The 20,243-nt window shown below is 38.2% G+C and overlaps 1 protein-coding gene across 3 annotated transcripts; it reads right to left on the reverse strand.

The window, feature by feature from the left end:
* Window positions 1-227: 227 nt before the first annotated feature.
* Window positions 228-19,460, reverse strand: LOC129764339 (high mobility group protein D-like). 3 transcript variants are annotated; one of them, XM_055763314.1, is made up of 3 exons: window positions 19,303-19,460; window positions 1,646-1,855; window positions 228-1,562 (listed from the first exon to the last, which is right to left on the reverse strand). In XM_055763314.1, exons 2-3 carry the CDS (start codon window positions 1,805-1,807, stop codon window positions 1,374-1,376), a joined length of 351 nt encoding a protein of 116 aa, XP_055619289.1. In that variant the 5' UTR covers window positions 1,808-1,855; window positions 19,303-19,460; the 3' UTR covers window positions 228-1,373. The 3 variants fall into 3 exon arrangements, with proteins under 3 accessions (XP_055619289.1, XP_055619288.1, XP_055619290.1); XM_055763313.1 differs by lacking the exon at window positions 19,303-19,460 and adding an exon at window positions 9,312-9,483; XM_055763315.1 differs by lacking the exon at window positions 19,303-19,460 and adding an exon at window positions 9,312-9,480 and having other exon boundaries at window positions 1,658-1,855.
* Between the last annotated feature and the right edge of the window lie 783 nt (window positions 19,461-20,243).

Consider the following 20,243-nt stretch of genomic DNA (forward strand, 5'->3'; position numbering starts at 1 on the left):
GAATTTCTTCGTCAATACATATCTCTAGGCAAGAATGGTCAGTCATCGATGTTTGAAGAACACTACACGTCTACATTGATCATGCAGCAAAAATTGTTCGGATTTAGACGGAGATAATCTCATGCTTCATAGAGAGACAACATATTCTCCGCAGCTGATCAGCGCACTAGAGAACAGGAAGCAGCACATCAAGGAAACCACCGATTGAATAAAATGGGAACTAAGGATTACAGTCTTAAATTTTATTTAAACTAACTTCCTTTGTTACATTCACATATTTTGTATGATGTTCCACATTTCTGGAGCCCCCTTGAGCAACATAAGAAAAAAGTATTCAAAGAATCGGAGCAAACCATACCAACTCCCACAAGTAGTAGAGTGGGAAGGAATCCACACTCACTAGGCTAACACGTGTAACAGATTATGTGTTAATAATGAATGTTCTTTGCGCCGCAGTCAATCGACACGATTGAGGAGAAAACAAAAATGAGGAAATACTAAGTCGTATTTTTTAAACAAGTTGGTTTCTCGTTTTATTTTAAGAAGTTTCACCGTAGGAAAAAAAACCATTACTAGTCACTACTCATAACGTTCCTTTTTTCTAAGTATATTTACGCTTCTTTTTTGTTTGTTGTCCTGTGAGTACACCTATGTCTTATTTTTGTTTTCTTGACCTTAGATTACTTTTTTTTGTTGATTTTTGTTCCATACACAGTTTAAATCACTTAAAATTAGACGCTTTTTTTTTGTTTTTTAAAATTTTCTTACTTTTCTTGCGTTAATATTACATGGCCTTCCTTACAAAATAAAGGGGGGGATTTTTGTGAGTTCTCGTTTCTCAAACGCGGTGTAGAGAGAAAGTAAAACATCGGGAGTTGAAGCCCCTTTTATTTGTTGTCGTCGAGTCACCTATTTCTCTTCATCTGGCACCAGGATGTGTAAATTTTATCAGACGAAAAACGTTAGAATTAATGGAATTTGTTCCGCGGCTATCCCGTCGTCACATCTCTCGCGAAAAACCAAGTGCTGTGGTTTATATGCGCGTTGTTCAACAGATATCGTTTCTTAAGCTTCCCGACTGAAAAATTACCATTGGTTGCGTTTTTTTTTTTTGAGTGGTGTGTTCTGTTGTGTTTTGTAGTATTCGTGTGTAGTATGGGATTTTGTGTTTTCAATGATTTTTTTTTTTGTTTTGTATACGAGAAAGCCGATGCGGATCGCGTGAAGCGCTCAGCCGCTTCGGCCCTTCCGAGTGTCTAGAGACTGATGCTGCTTTTTGAGAAGTAAGGCCCCGAACATTTATACAATAAATTAAAAATATTTTTTTTGTTATTTTGTTTTTACTTTACTTTAGAGTAGGGTGTTTTATTAGTTCACTCGCTTTCCTCCCCAGACTCATCATCGTCATCGTCGGAGTCCTTCTTTTTGCTCTTCTTGACTACCTTTTTGGCGCCCTTGCTCTTCTTCTTGTTGCCGGCATCTTTGCTGCCACCATTTCGCTCGAACTCCTGGACGGCCTTGTTGTATTCGTCCTTCATTTTGGCGGCTTTGTTTTCCCATTCCTGTGGCGCGCAATTGGGTTGAGAGAAAGAGGTAAACATTATAGTTCCATTTGTTGAGCGGTCAAAGGATTCGTAAAATTTACCGCGATACTTACGGTCTTGTCCTTCATTCCTCTCCACAGCTCACCACCCTTCTTGGCGATCTCGGTGACCTTGATGCCGGGGTTATCCTTCTTGATCTGTTCGCGGGCAGAATTCAGCCACAGCATGTACGCGGATAGTGGACGCTTTGGTCTCTCGGCCATTTTGAATGTGGTGTTTAGAGTTTGGTTTTGCGCGGAAATATGAAGATTCTGGAATGAATAACGGAAGGGGGAAAAACGTTAGACTTTTTACAAGATGAACCTAAATTTAGTTCAATAAATTTTCATTTCTGTTCTTACGAACAACTAATGTATATCAGCGAGGTTTAATATTTATATACCACTGTGAAACAGGCACGCGTAAATTACAATTGTGTATAAATAAGCGATCCGAAATTTTAAATATAATTCAATAGTTTATAAAATCTTTATTCAAATATACACTCAAGCTCCAGCTAGCGAGCGAACAACAGTCTTTTCAAATGCTGTCGATTTTTAATGCCGTATGGTGGGGAGTGCTTCTTTATTTTTGCATCACTTGCTTTTGAATGTGCCCTGCAGTTCATTGTCAAGTTACTCCCAATGATTCTGCAAGCTCGGTTTGCGATTGACACAATCGAGTAAAGTCTCTAATTCTTCGTCTTCATTTTTTTCCGATTGAGCCGGACGCTTTTTTTCTTTAGCACTAAAATCACCTCTTTGAAAGCGACCAAACCATTTCCTCCTAGGAAATCTATCCAATGGTGCATAAAAGAGTATAGTCACTACAAACTTCCACGAGCATTCGATGCGCTGCACTCTTCTTCTATTGAAAATTAGAACTTCCCGCAAATGGTGCTTATTTGTAACGAAACTCGTCATTTTCAACGCAGTAAAAATTGAACTTGTACTCAATCATTAGTAAACGAAATATGAATCGATAAATCGATTATTTTGAGACGATTAATCGCATCAATTAATAGACAGCTGAAAATGATGAACAATATTGATTTGAAAAATCGGACATCGCTATGTATGTCACGAGCAGCTAAAAGCACATTAATTATCGAGAGCAACAAGCTTGATTTTCATATCTCATGATTAGTGACGCACACACTCACACACATGCCACGACAGAGCGCGCAAGAGCGAGACAGCAGCCACAAAAAGGGGAATAATAAATGCAAATCAAAATGGACGCCGCCAGTGTGCTCATCGTTCCCCCATGGTCCCACCCTGTGTTTTCTCCTCTATGGAGAGAAAAATGGATGAAAACCATTCACGAGAATGAATCCGGTATTCATGCGGTATAGCAACACCAGGCGCATCGTTTTAGCAGTTTCAAAATGATTCTACTTGACGAAATGTCGTTGCATTCCCCAAAACGAAGAACGTGATCAACCGACATGTTCATTTATGGACTGAAAGAAAATGAAAGCACCGCACTGATGTGCGTGAATCAAATGAATCTTCACATCAATCGATAAAAGCTGCCTTTATCGCTCGCTCTCCAGTTAGCACACATCCGCGCGTGAATTGAAAAATGTGAACAAAAATGGCGGGATTTTGGAGCGTTCGCGTTGAACGGGATCATGTGGTGGGGTGATGTGTTCTCTATTAACGTTTTCAAATGTAGTTTTTTCGATAGAACTGAACAATTATTGGCTTCTTACAATTCTTGTGTTAAAATTCGGTTCCATGTGAGACAAATCGGGGTATTTGGGTCATTTCTAACACTTCCCCCCATAACAACTGCGCGATATTTTCGGTCGATGGCGTCTGGGGACAAATAAGTGTTGCAGCGCCTTTAAACTATTAACGACCAAGCACTACAAATAATATTTTAATGAAAGCTTTTGGTTTAATTTTGATTATTGGTGTTACAGAAACCCCAATCATTAAGAATTGTTTTTTTCGTATTTCCGTTTTCCAGAAAATGACAAAAAATCGAAAAATTGCCAAACAAATCATTGGTCAGAACCTACATTTTTGTTTCTGTAAGAGGTTCAATCCAATGATTTTTTTCTACATCACAATACATGTTCATTTATTAAAGTAATACTGTAGGAAGATTCACATACTTTCCGCATTTTATAAGGTTTTGTTTTTTGTTTGGCTATGTGAGGTTATGTACTTTCCGCACATAGTTGCGTTAACCCTTTTTACGGGTAGTGGCAACTATATCGCCACCAACTATTCTATAATTTTTTTCTCTTCTTTAACAATGAATTATCACTTCTAGCCTTATGTGGCAACTAGTTGTGATATCTAGCAACATGCCTGATTTTTTTTTATATAAATCGTTTATTTTTACAGGCTCAGTTACATAAGTTTAAAGGAGCCGAACTCCGAATGCCTGATTTTTTGAACGCTAAAAAATTAAAAACTATTCATTTTGGAGTCATGTTTGTGTTAACAACTCCCAATTTAGAGCAACAAGAGCAAATTTTCCGAAAAATCATTGAAAACCAGTCAGTTTGTTGAAGATCCCAATACATATGAACTGTTTAGGACTTGCTGAGTCTGATCATGATTTTTATTAGTTGCTTTTATTGAAACAAACATCAAAAATATCATGTTTACCATCAAGTGTATGTACGGATTTCGCGCCAACTCGACCAGATGTTGGCATGACCTTCTCAAAATTGAATGAAACTTTCTGGGCGTGAAGACGAAGTGATCTATGGAAAAGTTTTAGGAGAATTGAATTTTCAGAAAAAAATTCTTAAAAATATTTTTGAAATCCTGCACTGAAAAAAACCATTTTAAAAACTAATAGTCGATTTTCTCAAAATGGTCATCTCAGATTTTGATGATTTTTTTATGGTGGTTTTTGGTTTTGGTTTTCGAAACATTTTTTCAGTGTATTTTTCTTTTAAATTTGTTAGCTATTTTTAATGAAAGCTTGTACAATTTCCTATATTTCATTGTCTGGCCCAGATTCTGTGGTTTGTATAGTCCTTAAGTTGGACTTTAAGTTTTTTGAAGTTTTAAGCTTTTTTCGACTATCTATCTAATATCTTAAAAACCTACAAACCTATAAAAACTTATTCTGAGAATGAAATACAGGACGGACTCGATTATATACAGTCTCGGATTACTTTTCACTGTATTTAATCAAATGCTGTATATAATCGAGTCAAAAAAAACATTTTTCATTCTTTTTTTTATGAATATATTTTTCGTTGTTTGAAAATACCTTTCTAACATGAAAAAATAAATTTATCCAAAATTCCTCAGGAGATGAGAGAGCACCTCCGAACCTCCTACGTACATGTTCGAATTCAACAATGACAGTTTTTTTTTGCTTCGAACTCTGTTGCCTGAAACTGGCTCTACATTATAGTATATGTATATGAAATAATTTAATCTTTCATAAAAAATACAAGAAAAAAATAATACTGAAAAAAATCATTTTTCTGGTTTTTTTCATTCTGAACGAAAATTATATGAATAATCCATAAAACTACCAACAAGTATCCCAAACATCGGATAAACGGTGCTGTTACTGGGAAAAAGATTTTTTAGCAAGCAAGCCGATATTTTTATCTATTTACCCTCAATCAACAGTATGAAAGAAACATCATGAGAAAAGTTGGCTTCACCTTCTAGTTGGATTTTTTTATCTGAGTTAGTAAACGTGTACAATTAAGCAATATGAGCCATGTTTCTGAGTTTGAATGTGAAATGTATGTTACTTCGAAGTTTCCGTGTAGTGAATGGTAGCTAATAAGCTATCATTTGATTCGAAAACCTTACCATATGGTTATTTTCCAAAGCCATGAAAAATTACCAAAGTAGCTATTCGATTTTTCGAACACTTGGCCTAATAACAGTTCAGCTGAAAGGTTCATGGCGCCTCTTGCAAAAATCTACTTGACTTTCACAAAGCACCATCTTTCAATGGACACGTGTCAAAATTTGACAGCAATCGGTCGATTGGTTCGTAAGTTACAGCATTGAGAGTGAAGCAACTTTTGTTATTGTGAAAAAAATTGGAAAATCACAAATCAATAAAAACGATTGCATGAATCGGGCTTCGAAAGTTTTTTTATTACGTTACGTACGGAAGGCAACCACAATCCCGTTATCAAGGTTGTCAAGTATTCTTCATATTTGTGAGGTTCACAATTGAACTTGAAAATTTTTGTAACATCTGTGAACATACAAGGTATGGCTATTAAATAACGAGACTGGTTACGAAAAAAGGTTATATTTTAAAGAAATAACGAGACTGGTTACGAAAAAATGTTATATTTTAAATAAATAACGAGACTGGTTACGAAAAAAGGTTATATTTTAAATAAATAACGAGACTGGTTACGAAAAAAGGTTATATTTTAAAAATTACGGTACAACGATATGCTCCCCTTGGCTCCTCACACACCTTCCCATACGGTTTTTCCATTGTTCGAAGCAGTGCTGAAACTCTTTTGTGATGGCGTTCAAAAACCGCGTCGCTTTTTCCTTCGCCTCTTCTACTGACTAAAATTGGGTACATTTAAACACGGATTTTATCTTGGGGAATAGAAAAAAAATCGCATAGCGCTAGATCTGGCAAGCACGGGGCATGCTCGAGCACTGGAATGCCCTTATCGGCTAAACATTGCCTCACCGACAACGCGTTATGGGCAGATGCGATGTCCTGGTGTAAGATCCACGACTTGTTTTTCCACAACTCGGGCCGTCTCCTTCCAACTCGTTCACGCAGTGTTGCCAAAACTGATAAATAGTAAGTTTGGTTGACAGTCTGACCCCCTGGAACCCATTCGATCATCACGATACCGTTTATGTCGAAAAAAAAAACGATCAACTTGAATTGATTTGATTTGGACATCCTTGCATTTTTCATTCTGGACGATGCAGGCTTCTTCCAATGCCGCTTTTTTTTGACATCATTTTGAGATATCCAAGTTCCGTCACATTTAATAATGTTATTTACCAGTTCTGGGTACTCTTCGAACTTCTCAAGCGTGTCCAAGCAGACCTGATGACGCACGAACTTTTGATCAGGTGTCAAGTTTTTTGGCTCCATTTTCGCACACACTTTGCTCATGTGCAAATCGTCGTGTAAAATTTTTCGAACGGTTTCCTTATCAGCATGTACGGTCTTAGCTATCATCCGGATGCTCAATCGACGATCTGCACGCACAATTTCATTAATTTTGGCCACTGTTTGCGGAGTTGAAACGCTGACCGGGCGGCCTGGACGCTGGCCATCTTTAGTGCTCTCTCGGCCTTCACTGAAGCGCTTACACCACTCGAAAACACGTGCACGAGATAAAGAATCATCGCCATAAACCTCTTTTAACAAATTATAACACTCGGTAGGCGTTTTTTTCAACTTGATGAGAAATTTGAGGTTGATACGTTGTTCGTGTTTTTCGTCACACATGATTTCCGACGCGCACTACAAACCACGTTCCATTCAAACCACTGCTGCTCGCAAACTACTATAGTGCAAAAACGTGTTTTCGTACGTTTATAAGACACTTCAAGATACCGAACGCACTATTCGTTTTACCCCAGGCGCGCAGTCTCGTTATTTAATAGCCCTACCTCGTATGAGAGAATTCATGTATGAGAAAAACAACACAAATGCGGGCAAAATCCGATCCTCAGTCGCCTTTTAGTAGGGAAAAACAATATTGTTATAGAAACATTGTTTGATCCCCTTCGATTCGAATATCATAATTAGGGGGCATTATTCCCGAATGCACTACTCTTGGAAACAATGTGGAGTGAGTAGTATCTTTCTCCGGATAACACGCAACTGTAAACATTTGGTAGAATTAATTATGAATACACCGAGTTCATCCATCGATTAAATTCTGCTATGCCTCAGTCGCAGTTTAGTTCGCAATCAATTAATTTGAATACCTCCATCAGTAGAAATGCTAAATTTGAATACATTTGATCTGTAGAGAAGTTCAAAATATTTGAAAACATTCGTATGTTTCCAGAATTATACTTAACATTGACACACACACACACATAAAAATTTCGAAAATGAAGCTAATTGACTCTTTTTTTTTAGTGTGGTTTGAGACCAATTTTTCCTATCAGTGTAACAAAGTAATCTGTTCGCGTTGGCATTGAGCTTCAGTTTCCGAGTTTGCGAAGCGACAATGGCAATCATGAATTTTCAGGTAAAATGAACACACTTTTAATATAAAAATTTTGAATGAAATCAAATTGTCGAAAAATGTGTTAAATGTTTGCGATAGAAAATGCCTTTTGATTCACATTTCCCGCTAAATATTTGTGTAAATTGTTTCGATAATAAGTACGAGCAGTTGAGAATGAAATGTTAAGGGCTTATTTTGTGTGTGCAATGTTGGAATGAAAATGTTGATTGATTAATGTTTTACTCCTTACTAATATCCCACTTTTTGGTTAGTCTGCTCTTTCCAAATATAAAATGGAGCACTCACTTCTCGAGTTACAAAACAAATTCATTCATTAATTTCATCAATGTTTCATATTTATACATGCAAATAATAAAGACACAACTATTAGAGATCGATAAAAAAATTATTCAAGCTGAGAAATGGTGGACAAATGAGACTCAATCAAATGAGCTTTTTTGTCGATGCATAGTCAACAACTATGGGTGTTTAATAGTTCTACTAACCAGGATATTGGAAGGATATATAAGAGCAGCTTGAAAACAAATTCATATAAACAGAAAATATGTTAATCTTCAGCGCTTCTGAAAATTCACTGCTTATAATGAAAATTGATAAACTTGGAAGCACTCTTTGAGAGGAAAACCAGAAGGAAATCGCTGAACATTGAACGAATTTATATAACAATTCACATGAAGTTATAATAAGATGATCAATCAACGACGAATCACTAAAAATTGTTGGATTTGGTTCACTTTTTTTCCGTTACAACAGACCTCTCTCGCCTCACTGGAGAATTAATTCATTTGAAAAGTTATGTTGCTTCGAACCGATCTGCTACTCACAATCGCTCTCGAAAGCACCATTTTGCGCGCAACGGCAGCTAAACACATCCGGATAGACTCCAAGCGGACTAAACGCGCGCTGTGCGCACACACATACACACACACACAGTAGGTAGGTAGTAGGCGTCGTCATCTTGTTATCTGAGACAAATTTTGTCCGTTACAAGTAGCAGCAGCGACTTCTTTTTACTCGCATATCGCTGAGCGCATCAAACCAAATTTCGTTCGCCGTTATAAAATAATGCTGACGCGCGCGTGCTTTCAGCTTGCGTTCCCAAAGCAGCATATATGCCATCATATCGCTGCTCTACTGGTACAAAATGGACGACCAAAGTTTGTGTAAAGCGCGCGCGTCCCAGCATTCGCTGCTTGCGCTTCCACACCACAGAGAGGGTCACCTCTACTCTCCCCGCTGCCACCACCCGCTACGCTATCAGCACACACTAGCAGCAACGTCAGCAAGACTCCGCTAATCGTATGACTGACTAGTAATAAAATCGATTTTTCAACGTTTGGCCATTGAAATGTGCGTTGAAATATGTCAGTTTTTCCGCTTATATGCACTATTTCAACGTATTTTTTCTCGATTCCAACGGTCGGTGGCGAAAAGTAAATGCTACCCATCGGTTCGAAAAATACCGGCGATAAAAACGTAAACGCCACTAACACACTTAGCCGGATTACATATACGTAGTAAGCAAGCAAAAAACGCACCTTTTCTTCAAACTGTTGTATCAAAGCTTCTCAACTGCTGCTGTTCACTAGAAACACTAACACCAGTTTAACGCGAGACTTGTAGAAAATTTTCTTCCTTCCAACAACTCAAGAGAGCAATTTTCAAAACACAACCGACTCGGTGAACGAATGGGACTACAACTGAATCGATGCAGCTCGCCAAAACCAGCTCCGTGTTCGACTACTGGTCGACCCCGCTGCCAGGTAACGAAATTTACACCGATTCTCTGTTCATACAGCCTTCGCGCCGTCGGGAGTGTGCGTATAGCTAGGGGTCTGCTACACACACCACCCAAGGCTGGCCATGTGCCGTAGAATGGATACAACCAAAGCGGCGGTAAATCAGCCTCTTTGTTCGGTTGTGTTGAATGAACTTTTCGCCAGTGTCGGGCCCGTTCAATGGCGTCGGTTGAGCGGTCTCCTCGACTCATGCGGTTTTGATTGGGACGTAACGCATGTTTGCTTGATGTGATGTTGGGAGAAACCGTTTACTGAGAAAGCACTTTTATTGAAAATTGTCAATTAAAACAGACTTGATTTCAATCAACGCCGAATAAAACAGATGCTATTCATTGTCAGGAAGCCTTCAATGCGTACAATTTTGCATACAATAGTTTTCCAAGAGAAATATCATGATTTTCTGACCAGCACATAGAAACGCCATTTTAGCTGTTAATAAGCAGAAAATTAGGACGTGCACTATGCTGGATGTTAAAATTAGTGTCACCCTACTCCCTATTATCTCCTGAACGGGTTGACATTCTCTTAAAATCAATAAAATCCCTAAAAATCAGTACCACAATAATCGCCAATAATAACCGCCATTGCCCCATACATTTTGCTTTCCAGTTCAGTTTACACTCTTGTCGAACTGACACATTTTAAAAAGTAGCGACGCCATTTTGCGACCGAGACACAGCCCGAAAGTTATTTGGCTGAGAAGAGGAACCAGCCAGCAAGCAACATATACACATCACTTTGGGGTTCATCATCATGAGGAGGGACCATTCAATCAAGCGCGCTTTGGTTCATCCCGTGCAACCACCAACCAACAACCAACCATGCGCTTGTGTTGCTTCTTGGGACCGATGTGAGTGAACGCTCTCTAGAGAGGGTTCACCCCAAGCAACGGTAATCAGGGAATAGTTGTAGATGGATGATTTGATATTTTAAAAATCATTTTCACGCAGGCGACATTTATTCACCTTAGCTATTCAATGTTTTCACAAACAAACTCTTTTAAAATTATATGTTCTTTAACATTTCTTATAGAGTAACTGTTTGGTGTTGGTGCTTTTTCGCCTAGGTTGCCTTTAAAAAGCTTCTCCTACTGTTCATTGAAACAATAAAAATTCCAAGAGTCACGCTGAAATATTTACGGCTCCAGAAACATTTGCTCTATCATCATGAGCATTGTTTTCACCATTTATAAATTATTTTATGTTGATAAACATCTAAAAAAAAATATGATTCGTTTCAACAGCAGTTGCGTTGATTTCACGTTGAAATCAGTGTTTTTTTTCACAAAAAGGCAAAGGCGATAAATTCGCACCGTCCGCCCTATATGTTTCTTTACGTTTTTCCGAGCAGGATTGAACTACAAAAATGCCGTAATGGAGGAATTTCTCTAGCAGAAGCTGCAAAACAATGATGGATTGCCACTCCCGTGAGAGTTCTGCGAATGCAACAATCTGGAAGCACTTATTGGTGAACTTTTAGGACCATACACGATATATATCGCATACATTCCGGAATATATCGAAGAATCATATCGTGGAAACTCCATCAGAGCGATTGATGGAAAAGGAATACGATTGCTGGAGGGATTCCTAAAACAATATCATAACGGTTCATCGGCTGTCCAAGGAAATTTAAAAATTTCCACTTGTAATGTGTGTCTCATTCAATGAAAATTCTAAACGTGATTTGAAGACGCTAATATTCGAACGCTATATGAACATAATTTTTACGTAGGATTACGCCTTTCGGGAACATAGTATCCTATTCCAGAAAACGAGACGAGCAATTCGTCTCGTCTCGGATTCAGTCACTATCGTGAGTAGTGATCCTCGATAATCGTTCGTTCGATCGAACGAATACTGCGCAACCAATAATCGAAAGAAACTAATAATTAACGTCGATTAATCCAAACCCAGAGAAAAAAACAGGAAGTGGGTTATATCTATGGTATAACCGCAAGGGTGACGTAGGACTATCGTTGATTTAGAGATCATTTGTATGAAGTTGAATCTGAATTCATTCTGAATGAATGAATATTTGGAAAACTTCGAAAACGAGAGCGTTACGTTGGAGGCACAAGGTTTTATGCATCCAATATTGGATACGGAAATATCCTACTGATGGGGAAGAATAATCTTCAGAAGCTATCTTGTTGATTGCGATTGATTGAAAAACCACAAAACCAAATGTATTTGGTCACAGTGTTACATGGATAGAAAACATTCAATTAAACTCTTTCACATGAATATATTTTGAAAATTCCCAAAGGAACTGGCAGATTATTTTCAGTAATGATTAGTTATTTCCACATTTTCCTCGATACTGGAAGCCCACCAGTGGTTAATGCCAACTCGATAACCACCTGTTAATAGCACTTGATTGAAACATATTTGGTCACAGTGTTACATGGATAGAAAACATTCAATTAAACTCTTTCACATGAATATATTTTGAAAATTCCCAAAGGAACTGGCAGATTATTTTCCAGCAATGATTAGATCTTTCCGGAACTTTCTCGATGCTGAATGGCATCCTAACGAAAAAAGTTCTGCGCGTGTATGTGTCGATCCTTCGCCGTCCACCTCCTCCAGCACGTTAGGCAACGATGTTGTCTTGTCGATGTCCTCACGAAAAATGAATGTGTCTCACCACCAGAATATCGCTTAAGTATGCTTTTTGTGTGTGATTGAATCGAGAGAAGGTGTGGTTTACGATGGCAATTTGGAAGGCAAACTAGAGGGGAATGAACTCTCTGAGCTCGGAACTTTCGGCGACTGAGCAATAATCGATTGCGGGCGCATACAATATTGGATACGGAAATATCCTACTGATGGGGAAGAATAATCTTCTGAAGCTATCCTGTTAATTGCGATTGATTGAAAAACCCACAAAACCAAATGTATTTGGTCACAGTGTTACATGGATAGAAAACATTCAATTAAACTCTTTCACATGAATATATTTTGAAAATTCCCAGAGGAACTGGCAGATTATTTTCAGTAACGATTAGTTATTTCCACATTTTCCTCGATACTGGAAGCCCACCAGTGGTTAATGCCAACTCGATAACCACCTGTTAATAGCACTTGATTGAAACATATTTGGTCACAGTGTTACATGGATAGAAAACATTCAATTAAACTCTTTCACATGAATATATTTTGAAAATTCCCAAAGGAACTGGCAGATTATTTTCCAGCATTGATTAGATCTTTCCGGAACTTTCTCGATGCTGAATGGCATCCTAACGGAAAGAGTTCTGCGCGTGTATGTGTCGATCCTTCGCCGTCCACCTCCTCCAGCACGTTAGGCAACGATGTTGTCTTGTCGATGTCCTCACGAAAAATGAATGTGTCTCACCACCAGAATATCGCTTAAGTATGCTTTTTGTGTGTGATTGAATCGAGAGAAGGTGTGGTTTACGATGGCAATTTGGAAGGCAAACTAGAGGGGAATGAACTCTCTGAGCTCGGAACTTTCGGCGACTGAGCAATAATCGATTGCGGGCGCATACAATATTGGATACGGAAATATCCTACTGATGGGGAAGAATAATCTTCTGAAGCTATCCTGTTAATTGCGATTGATTGAAAAACCACAAAACCAAATGTATTTGGTCACAGTGTTACATGGATAGAAAACATTCAATTAAACTCTTTCACATGAATATATTTTGAAAATTCCCAGAGGAACTGGCAGATTATTTTCAGTAACGATTAGTTATTTCCACATTTTCCTCGATACTGGAAGCCCACCAGTGGTTAATACCAACTCGATAACCACCTGTTAATAGCACTTGATTGAAACATATTTGGTCACAGTGTTACATGGATAGAAAACATTCAATTAAACTCTTTCACATGAATATATTTTGAAAATTCCCAAAGGAACTGGCAGATTATTTTCCAGCAATGATTAGATCTTTCCGGACCTTTCTCGATGCTGAATGGCATCCTAACGGAAAGAGTTCTGCGCGTGTATGTGTCGATCCTTTGCCGTCCACCTCCTCCAGCACGTTAGGCAACGATGTTGTCTTGTCGATGTCCTCACGAAAAATGAATGTGTCTCACCACCAGAATATCGCTTAAGTATGCTTTTTGTGTGTGATTGAATCGAGAGAAGGTGTGGTTTACGATGGCAATTTGGAAGGCAAACTAGAGGGGAATGAACTCTCTGAGCTCGGAACTTTCGGCGACTGAGTAATAATCGATTGCGGGCGCATACAATATTGGATACGGAAATATCCTACTGATGGGGAAGAATAATCTTCTGAAGCTATCCTGTTAATTGCGATTGATTGAAAAACCACAAAACCAAATGTATTTGGTCACAGTGTTACATGGATAGAAAACATTCAATTAAACTCTTTCACATGAATATATTTTGAAAATTCCCAGAGGAACTGGCAGATTATTTTCAGTAACAATTAGATATTTCCACATTTTCCTCGATACTGGAAGCCCACCAGTGGTTAATGCCAACTCGATAACCACCTGTTAATAGCCGCGCGTGTATGTGTGTGTAGCGATGTCTTCCCAGGGAACCGTTTGTGGCATCACTCTCCTCCTGATAGATTCCCTTCTGGCCTAGGGTGCACAAACAGGCTCTTGGTGACACCGTTCATCCGCGCTTTCATGATAAATAAAGAGCTTCACCGCAACAGCGACAACATGCTCCAATCGCTGTTCAATTAGAACTGAGTGGATTTCCGAGCGCCGCTCGCTTATATACCGATTGGTGATTTCAATAGCCTGTTTTGAAAGCAATTTTAAGACTATTGAAACAAGTTTTTGGATCAAAAAGTAACAAGTATATAACGCGTAGACATTTTATCTTTCGAATGAAGTGTTTATCATACCATTTCGTTCAGTTGTTTAGGAGCTATTAACGCTCAAAGTCTCGGTCTCCGGCGTAACGCTTTCGTTTTCGAAACTTTGATTTTACACCCCGGTATAGAAATGAAAGACGTAGTCCTACGTCAAAAACGTACGGCCGCTGCAGTTAACGGCATTGAGCTTCGTTCACGGGTTTAGGGGGGCATCAAAGATAATAATTGATTTTCAGGCGGAATGAACACTTTTTTGATTCCAGATGGCTATCTAGCAAATGAGAAATATTAGTCTAACTATTTATTTCTCTCAGTGTGACGAATAATCGATTATTTGGGGCGATTAATCGTATCTAATAACAAACTGTTGAAAATCATTCGATTAGTTGATGAACGATTAATTTGAAAAGTCGGGGATCACTAGTCAAGACGAGCAAAATATTCTATTCCAGTACACGAGTTTCATTGAATTGTTTTCTTTGGTAGACTGAAGAGACTTCTATCACTTTTTCTCGGTATGATCAGTGATGTCAGATGTGAAGACGTTTTTATTTTGAGAAAAAAAAATGAACATTTTTAAAATTGATCAATCGATACCCTTTTCTCAGTTCCAAAATATTAAAATCAAAACAAAAAGGAATAAGTTTCATATATCATTGATATTTTTTTACCAGCATATGATTTCATCACTTAGATGTTTTGTTATTATGGATTTATTCAGCCGGGTTCTATGATTGAAGAACTGGCAGTGGGGAACCCAATTCAGGGCAAAACAAAAGGGAAATTGTCAGTTAAGAACTCGATATGTTGGCTTCAGCCTGGGTTCAATTTGGACCTCACCAACGTGGATTTGTTTGTCCACCTAATCAACTATTTAACGAGAAAAGTTTTAAATTCATCTGCATGTATTTACATTAACAGTTATACAATAAAGTGATCTAGTTTTTTTCACATTCACAGTAATAAACATGGATATTTGAGGGTACGACGAATGAAACGCATTAATGTAAAATAGAAATCAGTAGAAAAAACATCCGACCGACAGTTGACTTTTCATTTGGGGTGTTGGGAAAGGAAATGATAACAACAAAGTTAGCAAATGATTTTAGAAAAGTCCACTATTTATTCATAGGGACCGACTTGAGCCGGACGAAAAGTTCATTTTCGATCGGCTCGATTCGGGCTCAACGTGTTAATCATTTGCAAAAACATGTTACATGCAATACATATTCGAGACGGAAAAGTTAATTCATCATATTATTATTATCAAAATTTTCGAATTTTTCTCGCTTTCTCCCATTAATCAAAACAGTGCTCATGGCTTAGTAGTATGACGATCAAAAAAAAAAACCACTAGAAAAAATACTTAGAATGTGATGAAGAATTTTATTTGATGATAAAAATCTTTTAACGCACATGATCAAATCTCAACTATGACAGAGTTATTGAATTTCTACGACTTTCCGTATGATTGTCAAATCAGAAAACAAGCCAGATATTTATGAAATAGTTTTGATGTTAGTAACTAATTAACAAAAAATGGAAGCAGTCCAATTTTCCCATTCATTGATTTTCTTCCATTATAGAGGCTTTAAACTACACAGTTCATTTGCTCTTAATCTTGAAAATGCTTATTAGAAGATCAACCAATGAAGAGTCAACTCATATCATCAAAGTTTTGTTCAGCTCCATCGCTTTCGTTTCGTTTCACGACTCGTTGAAGAGGGCAATGAGCTGTTATTCTCAGAAGATTCGTTTGTTTACGTTTCGAGAACACCTAAATGGTCTGACCTGAACCTCGGGTCTAAAAAGGATTTGCTAATAAAGAGCCTAATATCCGATATCCGATATCCGGTATCCAGCAAAACCATTATCCGTTTCATCACTAATTGACATAGCGAAAGATATTGCTACAAATACTCTGTTGTGCTCACGAGACAGAATGAATCTTCAATCAACCACCTTCAACTGCTTCAATATCACCACGCAAATCATTGGCCCTTTTATGTTGCTGGTCATTCTCTTGGACGGCATTAACGTTCCCAGTGGAACTTGTGCCTTCTCAACGAAGGTATTACTTGTGTCATTTTTATTAGTAGTACTTAATTCAGATTTCTATACCGGATAACACGCCTCGAATAAATTCTGGAGTGGCAAGCTCTAGAATACGCGTGACCAAAGTGCAAGTCGGAAGAAATTTTCTTTGACCCCCCGCACACTACAGACTTTTTTTCAGCCGACAGTTTGGTCGGATCGGCCTACTGGTGCAAAAACCGACCCAACTGAATCGGTGTAATGTGCGCACATGCATACCTCTTCGTACTGATTAAGAAGCCTACCGAACTATCGGTCGACAAGTCAGTCTGCAGTCTGCGGAGGCTCTAAAAGTACGCTACTTAGAACGATTATGTTTATTTTTTTTTTCATTTAAGAGATTAGACAATTTAATACTGAATGACAGTTGTAAAACATTCAAATTGATGGAATTAAATAACATTCTACAAGTAAAAACATGAGAATTAATGTTGTCTTAGGCGTTTTATTTTTTTTTTCAAATATGCATGATAAACGTGATTGTTTATCAATAAAACTAAAATTCTCTACGCTCCACAATTCGTTTTTTGGGACCCAATTCCCAAATAAATTCGTTATGGTATCGTCTCAAACACTTGCTCATCAATTATAACCTTCAAAAACTATTTGTTCTACTGTTTTCGCGTGCAGAGTTGCTCCCCTTGCGCCTCAAAACAATAACAAACCAATCAAGTATGCCGTGGAAATATAGTGGAGTAAAAATCGTGATTTTTGAGGGTTTAAAATGATATTGCAGTATCATTTGCTGCAAGTTGGGCGTCAAATAATGGATTATAGAGCGCTTAGAGAACTATTATTCGGCTGATGGAAACCACATAGTTTATCATGCATTTTTTGAAGGAAATGAAAACGCCTAAGAAAACACTTCCAAGTTTTTACTGCTAACATCCTAACCCTCCAGCACCACATTGTCTCATCTTTCAAATTATAGCAACAAATTTTTTCTAAGCAGCGTGTTTTTGTTCTGCTTTGAGCCAATTTTAGAAAGAGCCAAAAACAAGAAATGTGAAATAACTGGATAACAGTTGAGATTTGACCATTTGCAAAGGATTTTTTTCTTATCAAAAATCATCCTCTACAGCAGCGACTCTCAAACTATTTTGGGCAAGAGACCCCTTCTCCAGAATGAAGTGCTACCATCGATCCCCAAAAACTTTGTGGTTGGTCAAGTGAGTAAACTTGATATCATTTTCTCATCAATAGACGACCCCAAGGAGTATCGGGGATATTGACCACTTTGGGAATCCCTATTCTACAGCCTTCTAAACTTTGTATTGTGCAACAGATATTAGCGGAGGTCAAAAATGATTGAAGAAAATTCATCAAGCAAAGTCTGAACAGTAAGCAATCAAAATTGTACAATTTTCGTGACGCGACCGATATTTAGTTTTTAAATTCTTACCCTCACTATGTACTTGAATGACGTAATCCGACGCAAAAGCAGTTTGATAAATGAGATTCATACATGAAAACCTAGGTACGTTTTCTGAATTTGAAGTAAACAGAATCGCTCTTCGATTCACTTTAGTTTTACTTGATTCAACTTGACTAATCTTATTTTTACAAAAGCTAAAAATAATTTGATCAATAGAGAGAAAAACATAAATTTCATGTTATGTTTCATAACACATGACACCTATCACGATAGAAATATGTAAGAATTTTTAATGTTAAAAATATTTATTTTTCTATATTTTCATATTTGGTTGGAGGTAAAGATTTTTTTTGAACTTTCGATACTAGTTGACGTAAAATTTCGACAAACCGACCAAATACATAAAGCCTTGAATGTATTTATGCAAACAAAGTTAAATTTATTTTCTCCCAAATTGATTTCAAACATGAATGTCTCATCCTCTAATAGAAAACCACATAAACGAATGTATCGCAAACCCTACCCAAGCGTACAATTTTACACTGAAGAGCCATAGAGTTTACTGCGATTCATTTAATCACCCCCATTCGCTTGATTGTTCATTGATGCTTCTTATTGGATAAGGATCGCATACACCAAGAGTTCATCCCGTGCGCCACGATTGTGTGCGCTCGCTATCAGCTCGAACGCACACCAGATGCCAGGATGCCGTGTAGTGCTTCCATGCAAATGTGTGCGGCAACCAAAAGCGGCGGCGTCAGAGTGTGCGTGTACTTCCACTCTAGTCAATGAAAATCGGTTTCCACCAGCCATCGTCATAGGAGGCCGTCATGTTCGAACAAAAATTTTTGCTCGAACGATGGGCAAAGAAAAATTATTTTGGCGCGAAATGGGTCTAACTCGGAACATTTCCTCCGGAGACCCTGGAACAATGGTACCAATCGATGCGGCAGGAAAAATTAGCACGATCGTGGAACACGGTTTTCCGTTTTGGGCGACTTCGTTGAAGAAATTTATTTTTTAAATTTCGCCCCTTGCAATTTGTTCGAGGGCTAGTACTAGAGCGGTAGCCATTTGTTCGACAGCTTGAGCCATTTTGCTTTTCGATTAATTTTTTTCATCGACCGAAAATAGAAGTGGAACATGAATGGACCACCAGTGGCTAGCTGGGAGATGCGAAATACCGCTCGGCCACCGTTTTGTCCTTATCGGGCCATATTTTCGACGGAAAATGGCTCGCTCCGAGTGCGGCTCGGTCACGAACAATCGTCTATGGCGGCCATAGAACAAATTTGTTCGTGAACCCACGCCAGCCAGGCACTTGGAAATTGTCAAATTTACCACTGAAAAGCGTGCCAGATTTTTGCGACCAGCGCGAAAAAAACCCTTTGAAAGGTGTGGTAATAAATTGTAGAAAGCGAAAATTGACTTACCGGAGCAAATTCCTGGAGAAATTCACTGTTCAAATCACACTAATTTATGATCACTTTTTTCCTATGGAAAGAACACTTCGAACAAATTTGTACCGAACTGCTTGCTTTGGCTACTATGGGCAGAAGAGAAGCTCGAACAAGGCAGCGAAATCTTATTGGCCTGGCTTGCACAAGAGCTGTCGTATAGTGCTATAGTGGAAGTGTGTATAATTTGTCGTGTTCATCCAATTGCGCGCCTTGTCCGGCACGCACACAACAATCGAGCGGAAGCTTTTCTATGCGTGGCGCGTTTGTTTTTCTCGTTGGTTTAGGCGAGGGGCAATGGGAATATATTGGCGGGCCGCTGGGAGTAGTAACCCATAACGGTGTGAGTGGGAGATTGGATGAATGTTGTGCAATGAAAGCTCACCTCGCGTGATGACAGTTGCGCTGTCACATACGGGTGGACGTGGTTCGTGACTTTCCTCTAGTCTACTATGCGAGGGATGTTTATTGATAGCATGATGATAGGTGCGAATGTCTTGAGTAATTTGCTTTTAGGGATTGTTGACAAGCAACTTTCTATCCAGGGGTAATTCCAATTCGATTCAACGAATTCTAGATCAGATTGAACATTACGTATTTTTTGTGGAACAAGCATCCAAATTAGTAAGAACAATAATTGCATTCATTCATCTATTTTACTACTTCCATTCAGCACCATGAGAACAGTGCTATTTTGGCGCCAACAAAGGTCACTTTCAAAATGTTATTATTTTTTTTTTGAAGGCCAGTAATAGAACTTCGGAAAGCCTGATATATTGAACGGAAATCATGTAGTAGCATATCTACTCAATAAGGTGTCATGAATTCAAATTAAACCCCGGAAAAGCCACAAACGGCTGTTAAAATTAAAGAAATTCATAATTCAACCTAACTCCAAACGAAATATTAACATAAAA

This window comes from Toxorhynchites rutilus, chromosome 2, assembly GCF_029784135.1.
Source record: "Toxorhynchites rutilus septentrionalis strain SRP chromosome 2, ASM2978413v1, whole genome shotgun sequence".
Classification (NCBI taxonomy): domain Eukaryota; kingdom Metazoa; phylum Arthropoda; class Insecta; order Diptera; family Culicidae; genus Toxorhynchites; species Toxorhynchites rutilus.

Bases quoted from the DNA above. Each gene is read 5' to 3' on its own strand.
- LOC129764339 (XM_055763314.1), bottom strand. From the start codon at position 1,807: ATGGCCGAGAGACCAAAGCGTCCACTATCCGCGTACATGCTGTGGCTG. The intron at 1,563-1,645 runs GTAAATTTTACG...TGCGCGCCACAG, and splicing joins ACAAGACCGTAAGTATCGCG to GAATGGGAAAACAAAGCCGC.